At 36.9% G+C, this 25057-nt stretch overlaps 1 protein-coding gene across 1 annotated transcript in view; it reads left to right on the top strand.

The window, feature by feature from the left end:
* The window catches only part of AQR (aquarius intron-binding spliceosomal factor), a 107872-nt gene extending 83202 nt beyond the window's left edge, over positions 1-24670 (top strand). Inside the window, exons 28-35 of the mRNA XM_060004951.1 lie at positions 827-898; positions 2250-2437; positions 3141-3312; positions 5239-5409; positions 8215-8300; positions 12949-13123; positions 16414-16527; positions 19203-24670. Coding sequence (XP_059860934.1) covers positions 827-898; positions 2250-2437; positions 3141-3312; positions 5239-5409; positions 8215-8300; positions 12949-13123; positions 16414-16527; positions 19203-19517 — 1293 coding nt within the window. The 3' untranslated portion in view covers positions 19518-24670. The remainder of the gene's footprint in view (positions 1-826; positions 899-2249; positions 2438-3140; positions 3313-5238; positions 5410-8214; positions 8301-12948; positions 13124-16413; positions 16528-19202) is intronic.
* Positions 24671-25057: the final 387 nt, after the last annotated feature.

Below are 25057 nucleotides of genomic sequence, written 5' to 3'. Positions count from 1 at the left end.
AGAAAATGAAATAGGTCAATGTAGTTGAAGCTTAGTGAGTAAGGAGGAAGGTGACATGTAAAGTATGAGAGGAAGGCAGGGGCCAGCTTGAATACAGGCCCTAGTTAACACATCTCTTACAGTCCACATTAAGGGTCTTTTTTTCCTAGGAAAGATGGAAACCAATGAAGGGTTAGAAACCAGGTGACGTGATGTGATGACTTGTTATATGAGTGGTTTAGAGGAGGCAAGACAGGAAGGAGAGGGACTAGTAAAGAGATTGCTGGCAGTAGTCAGAGTAGCAGCTTGGATTAGAGTGGTGGTGGTAGTAGAAATGTAGAAAAACAAATAGATTCTAGAGGGAGTTTTGAAGGTAAAATTGACATGCTTTGGTGATGGATTAAATGCCGGGGGTGGGGAACAAAAGGAGATTGTTGAGTGCCAAGTAGGATTCATAAGGGAAAAAAATTACTGCAAAATACTACCTAGGATAAGAGTACCAATGGAAATGACCTCATATATGATCATAGGTTGATTCTTGCTTATATAGAACTTCAAAACTGAACTGAAAATAACTAAATTGATAATCTCAATCCAAGAAATGATAAACGAGACTTCCTTAATGTAGAGTTGTATGTTTAGGGCACTTCCTTAAAGTTAAAGACTTGAATTGGAGAAGCGGTAGCATAATGGTAAAGAAGATCATGAACTTCCTGTTTGAATAATCTGTTGTTATTTTGATCTGAATTATTTGAGGGGTTTGGGGATGCTTATTACGGTCTTGGTGGTAGCTGTTTGGCTTTCAGGCTCTCTTTTTGACAAGCTTTCTTTTTTCTCCCTTTCTCAGTATGACAACATTTTAATGGAAGAGGCTGCTCAGATTCTGGAGATAGAAACTTTTATACCTCTTCTTCTACAGGTAAGATACTGAGATTGAGACAAAGAAAGTAGAGTTTTGGGCTTCCCTGGTGGCGCAGTGGTTAAGAATCCACCTGCCAATGCAGGGGACACGGGTTCGAGCCCTGGTCCGGGAAGATCCCACAGGCAACAGAGCAACTAAGCCCGTGTGGCACAACTACTGAAGCCTGTGCACCTAGAGCCCGTGCTCCGCAACAAGAGAAGCCACCGCAATGAGAAGCCCGCACACCACAATGAAGAGTAGCCCCTGCTTGCTGCAGCTGCAACTGCAGCTAGAGAAAGCCCGCATGCAGCAACGAAGACCCAACACAGCCAAAAATAAATTTATTTTTAAAAAAGTAGAGTTTTAAGAATTCTGGGGGGTAGCATCAGAAAACTACCCAGTTTGGGGGTGCTAATTGCTATGATTATGTGTTCTCCTTAACTTCATTATGTTTGGTATTCTATTTTAATCTATTCGCTGGTTATTGAGTAGTTTGTATTGTTTGGGAGCACTATTTAAAAATTCATAGTTTATCTCTAAGTTTTAAAAAGACTTAGTAATTTTAATCAAGAAAATTACATTGTTAGGCAGTTTGGAGGGAAGATGAGCTTCTTTTTCATTTCTTTTATTTAGAGTTGTTTCTGGAATTGTTTTTGATCCCTGGGTACATGGCTTTTCTTTATTTTGTGCCTGAATTTTTTTAGATAAATGATGTTTAAGAATGTTTTCTTATTTTACAGTAGTCTTTACTATGGAGCATAAAAAACCAAATGTGGAATTCCTAATTGAAGAATAGAGGCTACTCTAATTTATAGATAAATTGGGTTCCGAAAATTGTTTTATAAAGCCAAGTTATTTGGGACTTGTATTTTATCAGAATATGTTACAAGGAACAAGGAGACAGAGTAGGAAACTGAAGTATTAGTGTAGGAAATTAAAGAAGGTATAATTTCTACTGCCTTGGGGGGTTCGCAAACTGGCTCTTGGCGTAATTGTGATACAAGGTATTTACTTTGACATCTTTCCATTTCCCGGCTTGGGCATCTGTTTCTTTCTGTGCACCCTTTGCCTAATTATGACCTAAATCTCCCAGACCTCTTTGGGTTACCCTGCATATTAAAGTACGGTAATTCCATGCTTGCCTCTCAATCCCTCCATCCTCCCTCACACACTGTCAGCCAAGAGCAGTGGTACCCATACAAGTCGCTCTGTAAATTTGCCAGATTCTTTTCTGTGAAACTGGGGAAGAGCAAGAATTAATAAGCTGTTAAAGCCATCTTGTGAATAGCAAGAATCTTGTGCAATAAATTGGAGACTAACAGGGTAATATATTAGAATATTTTGCCATTTCCTCATTTTTTATTTCTAGAATCCTCAGGATGGTTTTAGCCGACTAAAACGTTGGATTATGATTGGTGATCATCACCAGTTACCTCCAGTCATTAAGAACATGGCCTTTCAGAAGTATTCAAACATGGAGCAGTCTCTCTTCACTCGCTTTGTCAGAGTTGGAGTTCCTACTGTGGACCTCGATGCCCAAGGGAGGGCCAGAGCAAGGTAAAGGAGACAGGGCAACGGGGGCCAGGGAGGGTGGATGGTAGGGATATTATTTCTATTTAAGGACATCATTTCGATGATCCAAGTATTCAATAACATCTTCTGTATAGACTCTTTATCTGTTATCCAGGAACTTGCCTGGATACAAATCTACAAATTGGAAAGTACCTTTATTACCTTCAGCATGGGGTGTGAATTGACCAAATTATATCCTTCATTTTATTCATTGAGATTAATTTAAGTGACTTCTCAGCTAAGAGCTTCTTTTCACTGTCACCTCCCTTTTTTTCATGCCCCCAAAAGATATACGATTAATATCATTTTGAAATCTAAAGCTAGAGGTGAACAAGAGGAGAACACACTAATTCTTAGTTCATGAAATGTACAGGTCCCCTCTCATAGTTACCTCAAAAATTTTTTCACTGTGCAGACTCTTCCCTGATGTTTTTACTTAAGGAATAAAGGTAGCATTTACCTCAGAGAACGTAATGGAGCTATCATTTCTTGTAATATCATCAATCTTCTGATTTGGTTACTTACAGGGAGACAAAGGTTGCAAAAGCATTATTCTTAAAAAGAGCACAATGTGGATAATATGAAAATTAACAGGAAGAGCCCATCCCTTAGAAACCCCCTTATATATATTAAAAGGGGATTTACAATGCTAATATTTCCTGTTTTGGGGGGGATTTGTCTTTGAAAGCTTGTGCAACCTCTACAACTGGCGATACAAGAATCTAGGAAACTTACCCCATGTGCAGCTCTTGCCGGAGTTTAGTACAGCAAATGCTGGCTTGCTTTATGACTTCCAGCTCATTAATGTTGAAGATTTTCAGGGAGTTGGAGAATCTGAGCCTAATCCTTACTTTTACCAGGTAAGAAAAAATAGGAAACTTTTAAGTTTATTTTGCATTTTCCTGGCTGAATTACCACCTAAATCAGTATTACTGAACCACTTGGACAAACCATTAAATAAAGCAAAGTTAGATCTCCACCTCACACACAACACACAATTTTCCATTTCAGATGGATTAAAGATATATACACCAAAGAAAAGAAACTTATATAAACATACTAAAAAAGAAGAAAATAATGATGAATATATAATGTTGGGGTAAGAAAGGTCTTTTTTAAGCTCATTACCAAAACCATAAAGAAAAATATTGCTTGATTGAGAGCAGAATTTATTTTCAGCCTTTAAAAAACAATGGGTTGAAGTCTGGATGTGTATAGAACTCTTTAAAATCACTTATAAAAGAATCAACCCCCCAACAGAAAAATGCAATAAGGACTAGAATGCAATTCACGGAAGAAGATATAGATTTGTAGCAAGTATAAATCACTGGAATATATTTTCACCTCTGTTGGGTTAGGTTTGGGAGACTATATTCATGCAATGCTCGTAGGAAAGTAATTTGGTGAACATATTGTTAGTATGTATTAAAAGCAATACTCTCACTTATAGGAATTTATCCTTTAAAAAATGGACAAATTTGCAAAGACTTATATGCTAAAATGTTCATCACATCTTTTTTTATTGCAAATTATTTTTGAAAGGAGAAACAACCTTAATTACACTTTTACCTATTCCATATAATATTGAATAGCCACTAAGGGTGACATTATAACTTGGTTTACTGACAGGGAGAATTTTTATGCTATATTAATGAAAAAATCAGCTTGCAAAGTATATCTATAGTATCCCATTTTGCTTTTTAAAAAGCAAAACATACATATAGAAATATGTACAGATAATCTCTACAAAAAGATCTGGCAGCATATGCACCAAAAGATTTGTTCTTTTATCTATATTAGCTGATGCTTAGATAAATGTAGTTTGTTATCAATACAGAAAATGGAAAGATTTACACAGTCATGTGGCTCCTGTCTTCCAAAGAATGAGAAAATTTAGATGAAGAGTTAACTGAAGCTGTGTGTCACCAGAATACAAATGATTTTTCTGAAGGTCTTCCTGTAATTTTCCTGTTTCCTTTACATGAAATCCAGCTTCTTGTCTTTTTTGATTTTCATGTTATGTTTATGTTCTCATTTTACTTTCTTCTCTCATCTGTTACTTTCAATTTAGTCTCTGTTGAACTGTACTAAGCAGCCTTGTGTATGCTTTCTCACTCTCAAGTAGTGTATTTAAGTCTTGGTCTTAAACTCCTTCCCATCCATCTTTACCTAGACCCTCTAAGGTCACAGCAGGCCAGAATGATCAATTTGAGGCCACATCCTCTTCCCATCTGAAGTGGTCTCGTAGAGGTGGCAACCATTAGTAAGAGAACGAACATAATACACACACAAAAAAGCTAAGAAGTATGAAGGAAAAAGGAAAAACATTGTGTCAAAATTGAGAGCCAACTACGGTACTGCTGGATGTGTATGTTAGACTGGATTTTCTGCTGGCTTCTAAGATAGTTACCTTGCTTCTTTATGTTAATATTTCTTTCCATAACTATAGTTGCAATACACTGTAACAGGATATTATTGATCTGTATTGTGATTGTTGTGGTCCCAGAAATATTAAGCCTTTAAGTTGGTGACTTTTATTTTATGATTGTTCCATGTATTGCAAATATATTGCAAATGTTAAAGGGAAGTAATTACCACATACTCTATTTTTATTTATCGTTGTTAATTTAGGATAAGTTATTGCTCAGTTTTATGAGAGGTATTCACTTGTCCAAGATATTAACTGTTCACTTCTTGAGGTGTGATAAATGAACAAATTGTGCTAGTTAACTGTTTTTTCTATAAAGGGAAATAAATACACAATCTGATTAATGTTTTCATTACAGAATCTTGGAGAGGCAGAATACGTAGTGGCACTTTTTATGTACATGTGCTTACTTGGTTACCCTGCTGACAAGATTAGCATTCTAACAACATATAATGGACAAAAGCATCTTATTCGTGACATCATCAATAGACGATGCGGGAGCAATCCATTGATTGGAAGACCAAATAAGGTAGTTTTACAAGTATAATATGTTCTCTTATTCATGTTGTTGGCAAGATGGAAAGATTTATATTTATTATGAGTTATTTATGTTGTTCTACCTTGTCTCTTTGCTATCTCCTTTTAAAATATGTGAGAAAATGAAATAATAGGAACTCTATAAATCATTCTCTGGCAATTCTGACAGTGTTATTAGTTTGCTGTGAACGTCTGTCTCAACTATCACATTGAAGATTTTTGTTGACAGTAGTCAGAAATAAATGCTTCTGAAACTTTTTGTTGGTAAAATGATGTCTAATGAAATTATTTATGTCCTTTATAGTAGAAATAGGAATTGTAGCATTTTTTTATTTTGTTTGTCTTACAAAGGTATAATTTGTACTGCTTCTTATTGTGTGTGTGTTTAGGGGGCTGTTTTTTCTTGAGGCTAAAGGAAAATCATAAAGTACATTCAGAACTTAGGATTTTTTTTATACTTCTTTATGTGATATGATGGAGTAATTGCAAATAAAAATGAAGATGCTTGATTTTGTCAATTAGAAAGAATAACAAACATAAATATAGTATTCGTAATGATGCAATTAGGACTTTGGCTGTGAACATAGCTATATAAAAGCTCTTTTACCTTTTCTTGGAAATCATCCACAAGTAAGAGAAAAATGGGAGGAAGAAAAATTCCATTTTTAGTGAGAGGACATGTGGCTAAGATCAAGAAGAAAAAATGGGAAGAGAATTTAGGGTCTTGAAAGTGGCAGCAAAAGCACACTTTCTGAAAGTGGTGGCATACTTTGAAGTATAAGAGCCACATCCCTATTATTCAGCAACGGATATGGGTATTGGGGTGAGCAGAAGCCTTCCTGGTTCCACGCTGATTCAAAGAAGACTACAGATGAGCTATATTTGAAAAAAATACACCGTCTCTATAGTAACAGTGAAAAAGAGAACCATCTGTTGTTAAAATCACTGAGCCTTTAGAAGAAAGTTCTGCTCACCCTAACCTAACCTCTTGTGCATAGCTAATCTGAGAAACCCGCCTAATCAGTGGTAAATAGAGGAGAAAAGGAAACTAGCACAAGCTCAATTTATAAATGAGGGAAAGAGCATCCGAACAAACTAATTGACAAGATAACATTCTCCAGAAAACATGTTGGCCTAGAATAGATGAAAATGTTGAATGCATATTTGGGTATGAATTTTAAGATACTTAATGAAGTATGCATTTCTGTGAGGGAAGGCTACAAAACAGAGAAATTGAAGAACCCAGGAAGAGATGAAATGTGAACTGGCAGAAAATAAAACAAAATCAAAGAAATGGAGACAAAATTAAAAGGAATGGGGAGGAACAGGCACTGTAGAACACTCCATAAGGGATATAGAGAGTGAAAATGAGAAACTAATAACTTTGAAATATAGGAAGTTTAGAAATAGAAGAACCTCAGTGTCTGAGTCCTTTTATTTATGAGTAATAGAAAAACTTAAACGATAAGGAAAGTTACTCTCTCTCATAACAAGAAGATGAAAGTAGTGTGGCTCCAGGTTAGGTTACAGTGTGACGCAATGATGTCATGAAAGACCAAGGTTCATTTCATCTTTCTGCTCTGCTGTCCTCAATCTGTGAGCCCAGTTCTCAGACAAGCTCTCCACATGGTCAGGATGACAACAGAATTTCCAGGTATAATATCCACACATAAGAGCAAAGGACTATATCCAGAATATATGAACTCCTATAAAAGTCATTGTAAAATATAGACAACCCAATACAGAATTGGCAAATGAATTGGACAGCATACAAATGGACAATAAGCACATGAAAAAATGCCTACCGTCACTAGTTGTCAGGGAAAATGCAATTAAAACTACAGTGATGCACCACTACACATCCAACAGAATGGCTAAAATTATAAAGATTGACAGTATACCACGTGTTGGCAAGGATGTGGAGCAACTAGAACTCTGGAACTGGAACAGTGCCAGTGAATGTGTGTACAGCAGCTTTGGAAAACAGTTTGACAGTTTCTTATAAACACCCACACAGTCCAGCAATTTTACCCCCAGATATTTATCCAAGAGCAATAAAAATGTATTTATACAAAAGTATTCGGACATGAATATTCATTGCAGCTTTATTCAAAATAGCCCTAAACTAGAAACAACCCAAATTCTGTGAACAAGGGAATGAATAAACAAATTGTAGTGTATTCGTTCAGTGGAATACTATTCACCAGTAAAAAGGTATGAACTTCTAATTTATGATTCCATTTTTATGGAATTCTAGGACTGGCAACAAAATAATCTATAGTGACAGAAAGCTGATCAGTGGTTGCCTGGGGCTGGGGGATACAGATTTGATGACAAAAGGGACTGAGGTAATGGAAATTGTGATTGTGGTGGTGGTTATTTGGGAGTATATATTGTCAAAATTTATCAAATTGTACATTTAAAATGTTGCTGGGCATCAAATTGGGATATCAGGTATATAATTAGCTGAACAACAGTCCCTGCTTTCATGGAGCTGAGTAGTCTAGTAGGGGGAAGATTGTTAATTCCACAAATATAATAGTTACTTAGGTGTCTGCAGAGTTAAAGATGAGTGCTATAAGTGTGAATAACATAGGGACATAGCCGAATCTGGTTACCATGGTTTATTTCATAGTGTTCATTCACTTGTTCTTTCGATTCCAAGTATATAGTCATGTTCTTTTGGGATTGATTATTTTAAGGATAAGATTTTTATTTCTAGCACTTTATTTAAATGATCTCTCTAGAGTTTTTGCTTTTGAAAATATACCATATTCCCCCCTTTTTTTGGCCTCAGGTGACAACCGTTGACAGATTTCAAGGTCAACAGAATGATTATATTCTTCTTTCTCTAGTACGAACCAGGGCAGTGGGCCATCTGAGGTATGTAAGGAAACATTTTCATAATAGTGTTGAACTTTACTGTATGCTTTAATTTTGAGCTTCTGTGGCTAAGTAGTTTTAAATTTTATGTTGAAAGTTTAATTAATTAACTTTTGGTGCTTTTTGTTGGACTGTAGCAGTATCATATTCTTTGTATAGTTAGTTAATCATTGCCATTGCTTCTGAATTTTTTGAATCTTAAATGTTTTAGTAATTTTAACTTTTTTACTCTTCAGGAACAGTCAGAGATAGCATTTAATCATTATATATATATATATGTATGTATGTATGTATCTCCTATGTCTGTTTGAAACTTAATGTCAGAAATTAAAGGAGGTAAAGTGGTAAAAAGTCTAAGAGTAAACTTTGCATTGCACAGGATTTCTCACTTTTCCCTACACAGTGTTTTAGCTTCAGTGTTAGGATAAAGGAACCATTTGTTCTCCCAGGATTAAGAATTGTCAAAACGAATAGTAATATATTTTTATCATTTATTGTGATGTATTTATGTGCTGGAGATTTATGGGAATAATATCTCCTTGTTACAAAGCAGCCATTTAGTTTTATATAAACGTTCATCTCATATGACTTACTAGCAAAACTATAAGGAGAGTTCATTTTATTATTTTATTTGATGAATATAAAAAGAAAATTCTGCAAGCTCTCATAATGTTGTCATTAAGTCAAGATCTATTTGGTGCTTAACCCAGAGTGATCAGGTTCCATTAGACCGATAACTTTTACGTAAGAGTAAACAAAGATGTAATGTTTCAAGAAATTGTTTCAATACTATAGCATTCTAAAATACAGTGTGTTTTTACTTAAGTGTCAAACATGTTTTGGAGACTAACTTTTCTAAAAAGCGGTTTCATTTCCACATTGAAATTTATAGCTGCTGCTGCATAGGGTATCATTATGATTTACATAATTAAAATCTCTTACCCAAACTCACAGTATGAATACGTGAATACTGCTTCTTCCTCTTCCCTTTTTCTTACTCTGTAGTGCTTTTTTTGTCTTTTTCACATTCCCATGACTTTATTTCTATGCTGTTTTTTACCTGACTTCTGGAAACTTAAAAAAAAATAAAGAGAAAGTTGATGATAATAAAATGCTTATAAATGAAGGCTTAAAAAAGAACCTGATCTCATTGTTGTCTTACATATCTAAATTTTCTTTATCCAGATAAATTAGTCTTCTTTGTATTTGCCAAACTTCCCTTTTGGAAGTCTACCTTCTTCTTCGGGGGCTGCTGGTGGTGGTGGTAGTGTTATTAAATCATAGAGGGGAAAAAGTCAATTGACCTATGATTTACAATTCAACTCTCCAGATAGGTTAGGTATCTTAGCTAGAATTTTATCAAACTCCTCATAGAAGTTTTTGGTTTGTAGATACAATCTTTCATATCTTTCTTTTTCTAGGAAGTAGTAAAATATTTTGTTTTTCAAGTCTCAAGAGACCAAGGAAACCTACTTTCTTCCATATTTCTCTTTTTACTAATAGCTTTATTGGGATATAATTCACATACCATACAATTCACCTATTTTAAGTGTACAGTTCAATGATTTTTAGTATATTCATAGTTATGCAGCTATCTTCACGATTTTAGAACATTTTTATCACCCTATACCTGTCAGCAGTTACTCCCCTCCCCTCTCCCCTAAGCCCTTGGCAACCACTATTCTACTATATGTCTATAGATTTGCCTATTCTGGACGCTTCATATAAATGAAATCACTTAGCATAATGTGTTCAAGATTCATCCATGTTGTAGCTTATGTCAGTACTTCATTACTTTTAATTGCTAAATAATATTTCATTATTTTTTGTGTGAATTTTTTACTTTTTATTTATCCATTCATCAGTTGGTGGACACTTGGGTTGTTTCTACTTTTAGGCTATTAGGACTAATGCTGTTGTGAACATTCATGTACAAGTTTTGTGTGGAAGTATGTTTTCCTTTCTCTTGGGTGTAGACCTTGGAGTGGAATTGCTGGGTCATATAGTAACTCTGTGTTTAACCCTTTAAGAAGCTGCTAAGCCGTTTTCCCAAGTGCCTGCCTTTCTTCTTTTACCCACATCTTTTTTTCATCCAGGATAGACTAATCAGGTGATTGTTTAGGAGCCAGGCTATTGAGCGTCAGTTCCAGAGACCTGTTTTAGGACACTGTGGAGCTGTTTAGAAGCTAGAGTAGTGAGACATTTCTGGTTCCTTTTCCAACATTCATTGTTCTTGTCCCTACTGACTTGAATAGCCCAGCTACAAATAGAAATGCTTGTGACTTGTTCAGAGCAAAGCAGTGAAACTGTAACTTTCCTGCGTTGTCTCCTTGTAGGGGCTCTATCAGAGTGATGGCTTGTTGTTTAACAGTGCTGTTTCTGTCCAGCCATCTTCTGGGGACTGTGAAAGGTGGTAGTTCTCATTGCCCTGGTTTCAAGATACAGCTCCAAGGAACCCTGGCTTTTCATGCTGCCACCCTTTGCTTTTTTTCCCTGGTAGTTTGTTGTGTTTATAGTGTTTGCTCATTCATTTAACAGATGTTCTTAGATCCTTTTATTATTTGGCAATGTGATGGGTTCTTGATATATAGTAGTAAATCTAACATTCATTATCTCTGTCCGCATGGAGCTTAGAATCCAGTGGAGGAGACATTAAACATGTCCTTGGAAAATACCTACATTTGATTCTGCAGAAGATTTTAGTCTAACTCTCCTCATGTACAGTGGAGATCGAGCTTAGTAGAGCCACTTAACTGTCCTACAGTACTAAGGACTGGAGGGAAAAGTTCCTCAGAGGAACAGGTTCATTGTCACTGCTCTGCCTAGAGATAGAGCCTTCTGGATGAGAAAGGGAGAACTGAATATCATAATACAGGGATTACCATGAAAACAACAGCTTAGGTCACCTCCTTCCACCATGCCCTCCCCACCTTTTTCCCTGACAGCATTGTTTTAACAGTGTTTTTATTAAGTTTATAATACTTAGGTGAGAACTCATGCTAAGTATTTCCAGCATTGTACGTCCAGTTACTAGTTTTGGAACCACCCACCTATAGCGTGACCCCTCGGGCTTCTAAGGGATGTGGAGGAAGTAAAAACAATTTGGCCTGCAGTGACCTAGAAGGTGACATTTCCTTCGTGAATCCAGGGTGTCACAAGTGTAGAAATTCCTCAAAGCTACTGCGAATGGGTGTGCTTTCTCCTCATACCTAAATGAACTTCTCTTAGTTTGGGTTGCTGGGAGGTGGGGATACCCCCTCAACATAACTGCTATTATATATGATGTTGCACAGTCCCTCCTGATAAGGGAAACTAGATCCTTATCAAGACCATAAAACACAATAGAAAATGAGGCTGAATTAGAGATATTCCCCAAATATCTTGCATTATGCAGAGACAAAGAAAAGCCATTTGATAAATATTCCAGTTCCCGATTCTCTGTCTGGTTATTATATGATCTTTGTAACATTTGACCTCTGTAACACTCTTTAACACTTTCTTTCAGGAGTTAGGGATGACTGTACCAGATTTTATTATTATTCATGAAAGTCTTCTCTTTTGTAGAATACTCGCAAATTTAAATAGCCATCTGAGCATCTCAAGAAAACAAGCTGTCCTCTGTATTTGAAACCAAAACTATATTTTCTTACTAAAACACATTCTAACTAATAGTGAAGTGAAATTAAACTTACATAGCCACTCTTTTATAATTTTTTTTTCCTTTTACACATAGCCACTCTTTTGTAATTTTTTTTTTCTTTTTTACATGGTCCTTGTTGGTTATCTGTTTTAAATATAGCAGTGTGTACATGTCAATCCCAAACTCCCAATCTATCCCTCCCCACCCCACTTCCCCCCTGGTAACCATAAGTTCATTCTCTAAGTCTGTTTCTGTTTTGGAAATAAGTTCATTTGATTCAAGTAAATTCAGATAAAGTTTTAAGAACATATTCTTTCTGAAAGATAAAGAAAACTGCTATCGTTCATCAGATAGACAGCTACATGTATAGCTGGCTCGTGCATTTTGGCATTTTTATTACTGTTTATGTGAACACTGGGACCTAGTATAGTCCAGCCATTGGGCGTAGGTACTAGAGTAAATGCGTGAATAAGAGATGATATTATTATGTTATATCATTCGTCATACTGTATTTCTGTTTGTATTTGTAATTATTATTATAAATAAGTATAAAACAGTATGATAAGAGTTATCTAGGAAGTGAAATTTGACCCATTAACCTTGACAGAGCATGGGAATTTGGTAGGTGAAATGGAGCAAGGGCTGGTTTGAATTGACTCAATGGGGGTGATACAGTAAATTGGTAACTGACAACCGAACTGTATCGTAATACTAGTATAGCAACTTACACCTTTTTAATCAGTCATTGGTTATTTTGTGATTCTCCCCACCCTCTCCCCGCAAAAAAAACATAGAAGTTGGTAATAAAGCATTAACTTCTTACTTGGTTAACTAGTTACATAGCATTGATTAACTTAATGTTTATTCTCTTAAGTTTTTAAGAAGCTTAACTCTTTATTGCCACAGCTTAACAGGAATATTTAATGGAATATGTTTTAAAAATAAAAGGCTGCATAAATATGTTACTAATCTTGATATGTTTTAATTCATTCTATTTGTTTCTCAAAGGGATGTCCGTCGCTTAGTGGTGGCCATGTCTAGAGCCAGACTTGGACTTTATATCTTCGCCAGAGTATCCCTCTTCCAAAACTGTTTTGAACTAACTCCAGCTTTCAGCCAGCTCACAGCCCGCCCACTTCATTTGCATATAATTCCAACAGAACCTTTCCCAACCAGTAGAAAGGTAAGCCTACAGGTGACCACATTAGCAAAGAGCATCATCACATAAATCATCTGAACACTGGTTTAGAGTGCTCCTTACACTAAGGAACTGAATTAAGATTTTCTATGTGAAAATAATACCAGCTAACATTTATTGAGTACTCACCACATATCAGGCAACTTCTCTGATCCAGTCTCCAACATATGGGAAATGGGGTTAATAAAACCTATTAAACAGGTTACTAATAGGAAATAAAATAATGTATGTCAAAGCTAATAGCCTGATACATGGTGAGTACTCAATAAATGTTACATTACATACATGATCTCATTTCCTCTCAGTAACAGCCCTGTTCAATAGGTTTTCTTATTAACCTCACTTTGGAAACTGGGGCTCCGAGAAGTTAAGTAGTTAAGCCACACATCTGAGTAGATGGAGAGTCCAAGATTTAAAAACCCAGACAGCCTGACTCCAGAGTCCATGTTAATCATCATCATACTATACTGCCTCTCTTCAGCTTTGTAAGGAGAACTTAACTAATTACTTGATAACGGAGTAATAACTGGTTTAACTCTTGGAGAACCCTCAAGAAGCTTGCATTCTGAGGGAAGGTGTCAGGGAATAGCACAAACACTTAACTCAGAAGTGCCACTCTCTCCTCATCCCTGCTACCCATCTCCTATCTCCCCTTCTTTCTTCCCTTTCCCACCCTCAGCTCCCAGAGGTAACATTATCCCTTCAGTTTCTGGCTTAGCCTTACTTTTGCACAAAGGAGCAGGTAACTTTATTTTCTTACGTTGTTTTCTTTCTTACATGAAGGTCAGCATACTATAGACTTTTGGGCTTTGTGTTTTTCATTTAATGAAATGTCTTGGAGGTCCATTGAATTTTAAATAAAACTGTCTTAAATGTTCACAGTATATTTCTTTTCCCCACCTCTCTTTTTTTTATTTTTAAAAATTTTTTTTTATTTTTTCATTTTTTGGCCTCACTTGTGTGGCTTGCAGGATTAGTTCCCTGACCAGGGATTGAACCCAGGCCCTCGGCAATGAGAGCATAGAGTCCTAACCACTGGACTGCCAGGGAATTCCACCCACCCCTCTTTAAAAAAAATAATAAAATTAAATTCTGTGTGTTTGTTTTGTAATAATGTTAAGAACTTTTTTTTAATTGTTTTTTTTCCTTTAAATAAAAGAAATGCTGCTGTGGAGGAATAGAAGGGAAAGGATGGAACGATACAATGGGGTGGGGCCATGTGCAGCCTTGAGTGTCAGGCTCTGAGGTCTGGACACAGTCCTATAGCTATGAGGTTCTCAATCTTTTGTGGACTGATGATTAAACAGGCACATTGCTGATGAGAGGTCTGGGGCAGAGGCTAGGTGTCTTCAGGTTTAACACACTCTCCAGGTGCTTCCTAGCCAAGGGCTGCAGACACACCTGGAGGCAATACCAAGGAACAGAAGGTTTGGAAAGTGGTGCTCTGGGCAGTACCATGGACTCAAGCCCTGGGGGCTGAGGGCTGGGAGCATCTCCCCATCCTCTGCTCAGGAGACAGTGTGAGGGGTGAGGAGGACTGCGCAGCCCTGAATCTCAGGAGAGGCTGCTCCCAGCAAAGCCGCCAGAAAATATGCAAATACAAACAAACAGAAAGACTTCCATGCTTTAAAGGCAATATTCCGTAGTTGTAACAGCATGGCCGTCTTTGCACACAGAAGTTGTGACCGTTACAGGAAGTGACCACCGTCCAAAGAACACCTGCTTATGTGCAATACCGCCGTCCTGCTTAATTCTGAGAAATGCTATTTAATGTACTAAATATTTCTAGGTTTATGTGCTTTAAATAATTTGTCACTTTAAGGTGAAATCCTTTTTCTTGATATGTTTTTTACCTCTATGATTTTCTGAATTGTACAGTAAGATAGGATGAGACTTTATAAAAATTTTACAATTGACTTTAAATAGGAAAGTTCTTAATCTTTATTCTCAGATGGTTTAGAAGAAGTGCACATTTTCTGTTTTCTTCATTTGCTTTACCACTTTACCTACACCGATAGAGTGGTGTTTCTCGGGTTGTTGTCAGAAGCTACTACATCAGAATCACCTCGTTCTCCCTCAGACCTACTGAATCGAAATCACTGGGGGGCTACAGCCCAGGCCTCTGTTATTTAACACTTTCCCCACATGGTTCTGATGGGTACTACAAAGTTTACACCTTAAACTACTATTTGCCAACATTTTTGACCATACGCTTTATTAGTAAAGAAAAAAAAATCTTGCCGGAATTCACTGGGGATCCAGTGGTTAGGACTTCACGCTTCCACAGCAGGGGGCACAGGTTTGATCCCTGGTTGGGGAACTAAGATCCCACAAGCAGCATGGCATGGCCGAAAAAAGAAGACTGGCAAATATTAACCCTCATGACTAACAGTCTATATATTAAGTAATAATAAATGATAGCTTCTTATTTTTTAGAAAAACATAAATGGGAAGAATAATTTTAATATTTTCTTTGTGAATAGTCTTGAGACTTGCCTTTGGAGCATAGGTGGTATTGGAGACCACTACTTGAGACCATGTTGATGGTTTTTTTCTATTCAAATGATTGCTTATTTGTTATGAATTCTTCTACATTAGTTAGTAGACCAAAACTCATGTTTTACTTACCAACTTGAAATTATATTAAAAGCTAGTGACTCTTAGCTCTCTCCTCATCTCTGCCTTTTCTAAATTTAAATTGAATCACTTCTCTTCATGAAATCCTTATTCGACTCTAACACTTACATCTTAATGTCCTCTTACTGTTCTTATTTCCTCCAAACCCTAATAGTCAAATAGTGTTCATACGTAAGATGGAGACATGGGCTTCTGTTGAAGTGTTAGCTTTCAGTGTCTTTCACTCTATACTTAACTTTCTTTTTCTTTTTTTTTTAAATTTATTTTATTGATGTATAGTTGATTTACAATGCTGCGTTCGTTTCTGATGTACAGGAAGTGATTGAGTTATACAAATATACACTCTTTTTCATACTCTTTTCCATTATGGTTTATCACAGGATATTGAATATAGCTCCCTGTGCTATACAGTAGGACCTTGTTGTTTATCCATTCTATACATAATAGTTTGCATCTGCTAATCCCAAACTCCCAATCCATACCTCCCTTACCCACCCACCCCCACCCCCCCGGCAACCACAAATCTGTTCTCTATGTCTCTGAGTCTGTTTCTGTCTCGTAGAGAAGTTCATTTGTGTCATATTTTAGATTTCCACATATAAGTGATTATACTTAACTTTCTTTTTGCCGTCTTCTAGAACGGAGAGAGACCATCTCATGAAGTACAGATAATAAAGAACATGCCCCAGATGGCGAACTTTGTATACAACATGTATATGCATTTGATACAGACCACACATCATTATCATCAGGTAAGTTTTCTCAAAATTGACTCTTATTTTTCTTGCTGGAGAATCTTCTCTGTTGCCGAATAAATCTTTAACATACTTGAATCCTTGCAGGAAACCAGCTAAACCAAAGTAGATTACTATTCGTGTAACATCCATATCTTAAAAACATCTTTTGTAGATATAATTTGGCATACAATAAATTCCACATATCTAAAGTATACAGTTTGATATGTTCTGATATTTGTATATATCCATGAAACCATCACCATAATCGAGATGATGAACATATCCATTATCCCCAAAAGTTTTCCACGTACACCTTGATAATCCCTCTGCTCCCTCACCAGTTCCTTTTCCACCTTCTCCAGGAAATCAAGGATCTACTTTATGTCACAATAGATTAGTCGCCATTTTTTAGACATTTATGTAAATAGACTCATACAGCATGTACTCTTTTTTCCTACTTTTATTCAGCATTATTTTGATATTCATTTATGTTTCAGAATGTATCAGTAGTCCTTTTCCTTTCATTGCTGAATAAGTAATCCATTATACAGATTACCAAGTTTACCCATTCATCCACTGATGGACATTTGGGTTGTTTCCAATTTTGGCTGCTACAAATAAAGCTACTATGAACGTTCTCCTACAAGTCTTTGTACTTTCTCTCGGGTAAATTTCTAGGAGTGGAATGGTTGGATAGTATGGTAAGTATGTATTCAACTTCTTTTAAGAAACTGCCCACCTGTCTTACAAAGTGGTTGTACCATTTTATATTCCCACCAGCAACGTATGAGAGCTCACACACACTTACTATGTTTGGTCTTTTTATTTTAGCATTCCAGTAGGTGTGTAATGGTCTCGTTGTGGTTTTAATTGGCACTTCTCTAATAACAATTGATACTGAACATCTTTTCATGTGATTATTTACCATCTGCATATCTTTGAGGATATGTCTGTTTAGGCCTCTCACTCACTTTTTTGGGTTGTATTATTGAGTTTTGAGAGTTTTAAAATTTATTCTGACTACAAGTTCCTCCTCAGATGTTTGTTTTATGAATATTTTCTCCTAGTCTGTGACTTGTTTTTTTCATTTTTAAGTGTCTTTCAAAAAACAGTTTTAAATTTTGACAAAGTCCCCGTGTATCAAGTTGTTCTTTTGTGATTCACGCTTTTTATGTTCTAAAAGAACTTAGCCTGACCCAAAATTACAGGGTTTTTTTCCCCTAATGTTTTCTTCTAGAAGTTGTATAGTTTAATTTGCTATTTAGAGGTATGGTACATTGTGGGTTAATTTTTTTTATATGGGGCAAGGTAAGGTTTCATTTTACTCATTTGCGTGTGGATATCCAGTTGTTTCAGCACCATTTCCTGAAAAGGCTATATTTTCCCTCTGTTGACTTGCCTTGTCATTTTTTTTTTTTGAGATTAAAAAAGCAGTTTTTCACATTGAGATATAATTGACATATAATTTTAGTTTCAGGTGTATAAAATAATGATTTGCTATTTCTATATATTACAAAACAATCACCACAATAAATCTGATTAACAGCCTTCACCACACAGAGTTACACTTTTTTTTTTTCTTATTTTGAGAACTTTTAGGATCTCACCTTGTTTTAGTAGAAAAATCAATTGGCCACGTATGTGAGAGTCTACTTCTGGGCTTTCTATTCTGTTCTGTTGATCTTTGCATCTTTCCTTTTTGCCTTTACTACACTACCTTTATTGGAGTTTCTTTATCGTAAATCTTGAAATGAGATAATGTGAGTCCTTCAGTTTTGTTATGTTTCAAAATGGTTTTGGCTGTTCTAGTTCCTTTGCTTTTCTGTATAAATTTTAGAATCAGCTTGTCTATTTCAACCCCCAGAAAAAGCATGTTGAGGTTTGATTAGGATCAGTTTGGGGAAATTAACATCTTAACAATATTGAGTCTTCTTTCCATGAATATGATATCTCTCTCCACTTCTTTAGGTCTTCTTTGAATTCTCTCCTCAGTGTTTGGCAGTTTTCAGCATACAGGCTTTATACATATGTTGTTAGTTTTATTGCTAAGTGTTTCACATTTTGTGCTGCCATTGTGAATACTACTTTAAAATTTTTTCAGTTTCCAACAAGAGAAACAGTTCCTGAAGAGAGAAGCCCAGCTTTAGCTCCAGACTGCCATGGGGTAAAAGGGAAGCCAGGCATAGAGAGCTGCTCCAGTGTTCTGGTTAAGTGGGACAGGAGCCTTGTGCCCTGCTGCTCTCTCCCTGCCATGGCCTTGTCTCAAGGCTTGGTTCCTTCTCACCCCTCACAGGGCCCCTTGATTGAAGTCGGTCCTTTCTTGAGTTGGTGTGGCAGTCAGTCCTAATCAGCCACTGTTTTTCCAGAGTGTTACAATAAATTCCTTTGCTAAAAAATTTAATAGCTTTTGATATTGTTTTTCTCCCTGAGGATGTAATATATGATCTCATCATTATTATCTGATATCTAGGCAGGCATATTCCATGGAGTCAGTAAAACTTAGGCCATTATCATCAGAGTTGTTACATCTGTAATATAACATGGCCAGCAGTGTTTTGGAGAATTCTAGAATGACAGTATCAGTTAGGAAGATAATGTGAGAACTTAACTTTATAAGCCAGTGTCTTTTTATTTGGATTCTTTCATGTCTTCCCTCTCTCTCTCTTTCTTTTTTTTTTTTTTCTCTTTAGACTTTATTACAGCTACCACCTGCTATGCTAGAAGAAGGTGAAGAAGTTCAAAGTCAGGAAACAGAATTGGAAACAGAAGAAGAGGCCACGCCTGCTCAAGCTGACATTGTACCTAGTCTAACAGATGCCAGCTCCAGTCAAGAAACCTCAGCCTCTCAGACTGAGACCATCCCCAGTCACACAGGAGACAGTTCCAGTTCAGAGGCCATCCCTACTGAATCCGAGATCACTGCTACTGTGGCAGAACCTGTAGCTGTACCAGCGGAGAATAACACCCCTCAAGATGCCACATCCGCCCCCAGAGAAACCAAGTAGCCAAACTGTAGCCCTTCTTAGGGAGGACATTTCATTTATAAAGTCTAGGTAAAGTTACCTTTTGTATTTTACATATTCTTCTGCCATTTTAATGGCACTAATTAATATTCAGTCCTTATTTTTGTTAGCTGATCTCAATGTTTGTCTTCTGGTATATATGAAAAAAGAATGTGTGTGAACAACTCCAACTTTATTTGTCCAGTCAGAAGAATAAATAACCATTCCTTTGATATTTTGATTATTAAATAACTATATCTATAATCATACCTACATTAAAAGAATTTTCTACAGAGTAATAGTTCACATTTTTAGTGAACTTCGCTAAAGAAAAGGACAAAATATACTGGAATTAACTGCAAATGACTTCAAGCAAGTGTCCAAATTGGGGAGGAAATCATTTCTTCTACCATAATGTAAGATGCTCAAGTCATGTTTCTTTCTACCCCTCCTTTCTTTGCTGTCTTCCTTGATGGAAAGGCGTCAACACCATAGGATATAAGTTGCTCTGATCCATTAAAGAAGGCATACATTTCCTTCCCCCAAATCTCAGAATGTGTAAAATCACCTAGAATGTCTCTTTATTTTGGGGGCCACTCCAGGCCTAATGAATCAGAATCTCAGGGTTAGGGCCTAGGAACCTGCATTTTTATTTTTGCAGGTGCTACACAATTAATGTTTGAGTTGCTGGCCGAATGATATCAGATAAGGCTGGTGAGGCTGGGCCAAGATTTGTCATTCATCTAAGCAAGAAGGATCTGGCAGATCCATTTGGGCAGGAACAAAGGTCCGGGGTCCGGGCAGTGAAAATCAGTGCACTTAATTAATTCCTGTATTCAGGATGGATTTCTTCCAATGCAGAGCTTCTGAGTTTTCTGCCCTGTCTAGTTCTCTTGATAGATAACCAGCCATAAGGAGACCTTAAGGTAAAATGTGCTCCAGATTTGGGAAGGCGTCTGTACTAGGGCCTTGCTACTCAGGTGTGGTTTGCAAATCAGCAGCATCAGTGTTGCATTGAAATTTGCTAGAAATGCAAAAGTTTGGGCTGTACCCCAGATCTGTTAAATCTCAATCCGCATTACAGCAAAGTCCCCAGGTGATTCAAATGCACTTCGTAGTTTTAGGAGCGCTGTACTGAGATTACTGTGCCGTCCTCACATCAGTGAGAGGTTGAATGGTGATCCTATGATGGTAGAGTTTACAGTGAGTATGACTGTTTTCTGACAATGGACCTCTGCTTATAAGGTCCCTGGGCATGGTGACCAGAGAAGAGATGAATATATGTATGTGGGAAGGGTGAACTTGTCCACTAGTTCTCTTCCCCATTCCCACATCTGCTAGAGTGGCTAAGGGGAGCATTTCCCCAAATCTAGTGCATCTACCTTTAGGCTTGACCGTGTCCAACGAACTTTTGAAGAATTAAGCAAGCACTGCACACTGCCAGTGACCAGACCAGTGCTCCTCATCTTGATATTTTGAAGCAATGATGAATTCATAAGGAAATTAAACCCAGAACGTCAAGTCAATGATGTTTTTGAGTGACTAATGTTGGCTTAAGTTTACCAGTCTGTGGTGGGTAACATTTAGACTCCTGTCTTACAGTGCTTCTTGCAGCATCAACAACTGTGTCGGGTGGGGAAGGGGACGATGAAAGTGATGGGATAACAAGGGGAGTGAAATGCCAAGGAAACGAACGTAGGAAGCCTAGGTCTGTTTGTTATCAGAGTTAGGATGGAGCCAAATGGTCTGTTACATAATTTCTCTGAGTATAAGAATTTGAAAGCAGGTGTCATGGGCATCTGTATGAGGACTTGCACTCAGAATTATGTTCATCTGTGAATATATAGTATCAGGCTAAGCAAGAGGGAAAGAAGCTTTACCATATTACTGTCTTTCCTGGAAAAGAGTGATTTTTCCCTCTGCCCTTTGGAGGAAATGACTCATGAGACCTGCAACCAAAGTAAAGCAAAACTGTTGTGCTGCTTTCTCCTGAAATAAACCATTTTCCCAACACTGTATATCACTCTGTCTAGCTGGGTGGCTGAACGTTTTTCTCTGCTGCTTGGTTTTCTATTACACTGAAAAGAAAATTTTAACTGGAAGATGAATAACTCCTTTGCCTCTGTCAAATTAAGAAAGGGATGATGAAAGTAGGACTTGGATTATTTTAAATTGTTTATTCACTGGAAAGGCCAGTGAACTGCAGTTGACTATAGAATTGGGGAATTTTTAAAGGAACTTAAGAGATCTTTTCTAAACTTAAATAATGAGGAAACTGAATCAGATGGTCTTAACCAGGGTGGCAACTGTGGGAGACTGGGGTAGAATCCAATCTATAGTCTAGGGCAGTTTTGTGCCTTTTTTTTTTAATCAACCACACATGAGTAATTGCTTCATAAATTCAAAATTTTTCCATTTAATTTGGGATTACTACAGACACAGGTATTCTAGCCAGGTGACCATTTCAGATTAGCGTTCCGAACCATTGCTCTCCATCCTGTTTTTCATATCTGAATATGTCGTGATTTTGGAGTTTATTTTTAAAAGCAGACCAAAAAGTCACATGCCAAGAGAAAGAGCATGAAATGAAGCAATTCAAGTATTTAGACTTTTTTTCACAAAATGCTGAGTTAAGAAAGTACATTACCAGCAGTTGGGAATAAATAGCTCTATTGATTTGGGCAAATGAATGAGAAGATCTAAATATTATCAGGTCTCTTGAAGTTAGTGCGATGATAAAAGTTGATATTTTGCTAGATACTGAGAGAAATGGTATACATGGGCCATTTGTGCTCCTATAAAAAATGAAGTTTTTATGATCAGGGGACAACATGATATTGTAAAACAGACTTTGGACTCATCCAGACCTGACTCAAATTTTACGTAATTTGCTCATCAGCATTTGGTTTGACCTTGACAGGTGTTATAACCTCTGTAAGTCACAGTTTTATCTACAAAATGGGGAAAAGATCTGTTTGTTTGTTAATGGGGTAATGTTTATGAAAACATCTGGCACCTGGTTGCTTGGTAAATACCAGTCCCACCCTCTGCATTTTCCCCCAAATCTTTGAGACAGTGTAGGATATTGCCAGCCAGTCCTCTGACTTGGGTGCGTAGCTATGCCCCTATCCAGGGAGTATGGAGGAGGATTAAGAAGGGAACACGTGGTGGCAGTTGACCTTTGAAGATCAAGGGTCAAATTTACTGATTGGAAACCTGGAAATCAGCCTATGGCAGCATTGAGGATGGTCTCTGCTGAAATTAAAATTTCTAGCAGAACAGCATACCCAGATGGAGATAGTAGGTACCATTGTGCTTGGGATATATTGGTAACATCAATTCTGTATCCTGTACTCCCCCACCCCGAGATCATCTATATTGTTGCACTTACCTAGCTTGAATGTGCTTTTTCCTTTTTATCTTGTACTCACATGGTATTTTAGAGGTGTTTCTTCAATTAAAATAAGATAAAAAAGATTTTTTAAAGAACGCTGACCCTTTTGCATGCACCAGAAGAGCAGTTAAAAACAAGCAGTGCCTTGCTTCCTGTGAAAAATGCTTGGCAGTTAGCCTTTGTAATTATGAAGCAATCATGTTAATAGATGTTTAAGAATAATACAACTGGAGCTGTACAGAGCCAAGGATGGAAATGAGCACATGAGACCATTTTTTCTTTATCCATTGCTATTCTTCAGTGCCCGAGAAGGGGTTTTAATTCAGCGGTAACCAGAAGCTTTGGACACTTTTTTTCTTCATAGGGACAACCCTGAGCTCAGTCCCCTGGAGCATGACTCAGAATGCAGCACAGTTACTGCTGGCTGCCAGCTTTATTGCCAGCTCTACCTTTTGGCTTACACTTATTTCATTAGCTACTTAAACTTCTGCATTTACATATGAAAGATGGCTAATCCCAGTATTTCTCAACATATGTTACAAAACCACCCGTCTTCAAAAATACTTTGAAAAACATGTTCCATGGTCAAATAAGTTTGAGGAACACAATTAATTCTCATTCCCCATTTGCAGAATAACAATGCATTGTTAGCTAATTAAAGGTTCTTTCCTGCAGGAAAAAATCATGTTAACTTTGTTTAATCTAGCATTTGATTATCGCAAGCTTATTTGACCATAGAACTCTTTCTTTTTCTTTTTTTTTTTTTTAAATAAGACATTCTAAAGAACTAGTTCCTCAGAACAGTTTGGGAGCCAGTATTTTTACATTAGCAAGTGAACTTTGATTCCCCCTTAGAAAATTAAGGGGATAAGAATATACCAGCCCCAATATGCTACTTTGTCATAAGGATTATTTTGAGCTGAAGGCAGTTGACAAACAGCAGATGCAGGAAGTATTCTCTGTCCTTGTGCTTCTGCCTAAAAGCAGGGCATAAATTTCCCTTTGTAAAGATGACATAAATTTCCATTTGTAAAGGTATCCCCTCTCTCCTGTACCAGGAAGACAACAACCCTTATCACGGGACACAGAGATGATGCTGTGAAATGAGTCTGCATAAACAAACCTTACTAAAATGACCCTTATCTTCCATTAATTTCCCCGTGTATTTACTTGCCCACAATCTACCACCCCTAAAAGCCCAAACTCCCCCCCTTATTTTTTTGCCTATTTACTTCTCCATGATTTATTGTCCTTTGTTAAAATGATATATAAGCTTCAAAGCCTAACAGCTTTGGGGGGGAGTTTTTACTTTTCTGTGTAGCCCCCGGAAGTAAAGTTAAAAACATCAATTAAATTTGCATGCTGTTTCTCCTATTAATTTGTCTTTTGACAGTTTAATTCACAGGCCCCAGGTACAGACCTAAGAAGGTAAAGTCTTCACTCCCCTACAAAAATAAGACTTTAATACATCGTTTTTCCAGAGGCTAAAGTAGCACAGCTGAAGAAGAACGTAGAGGTGAAGTGATTTGGACAAAATGTCGTATTATAGTGTAATTAACTGTTGAGTGTCACATGGTATTAATAGCAACATCCTGAAAATACAAATGAATAAAAGTTTGATCAATGTACCATGACATTCGTTCGTGTGAGCCTTCTAAGAAAAGGTCACTGAGCATTCTCTGTTTACATTTTAATTTTAGAGTCCAGGATTTCACACTAACCTTTTCTCATTTCTTACTGTGCAGTAAAAGGACAGTCCGTATTTCCAGTGTGTCTTGTTTTCTCAGTTCTCTAAATGTTTGTTTTCTTTAAAAGTCTGTTTCAAAAGGGGAAAAGATTTAGCGTGGTAAATAGGGGTGGACAAGAAATAATAGAAGAAAATTTAGGCAAATATGAAGAAAATTTCCTTAAAGAAGAATGTAAGATAAAGGACCCCAAAAGTTACCTTGGATAGGACATGTTGAATTGTCTCTTGGTTGATCTCCAGAGATAATGGTCCCCACCATCCTCTTTCTCGCTATCTTTGACTTACGTCGTACATTCACCCAACACTCTTCTTGCAGTAAATCTAAGTGCAAGAACCTCAATGGTAACTGCTTCTCCTTGGGAGATACCTTGTTTAATATAAATGGCTCTTTTGAGAAACTGA

This window comes from Delphinus delphis, chromosome 2, assembly GCF_949987515.2.
Source record: "Delphinus delphis chromosome 2, mDelDel1.2, whole genome shotgun sequence".
Classification (NCBI taxonomy): domain Eukaryota; kingdom Metazoa; phylum Chordata; class Mammalia; order Artiodactyla; family Delphinidae; genus Delphinus; species Delphinus delphis.
The sequence above is the reverse complement of the archived record's forward strand: the minus strand, read 5'-3'. Positions and strand labels throughout refer to the sequence as shown.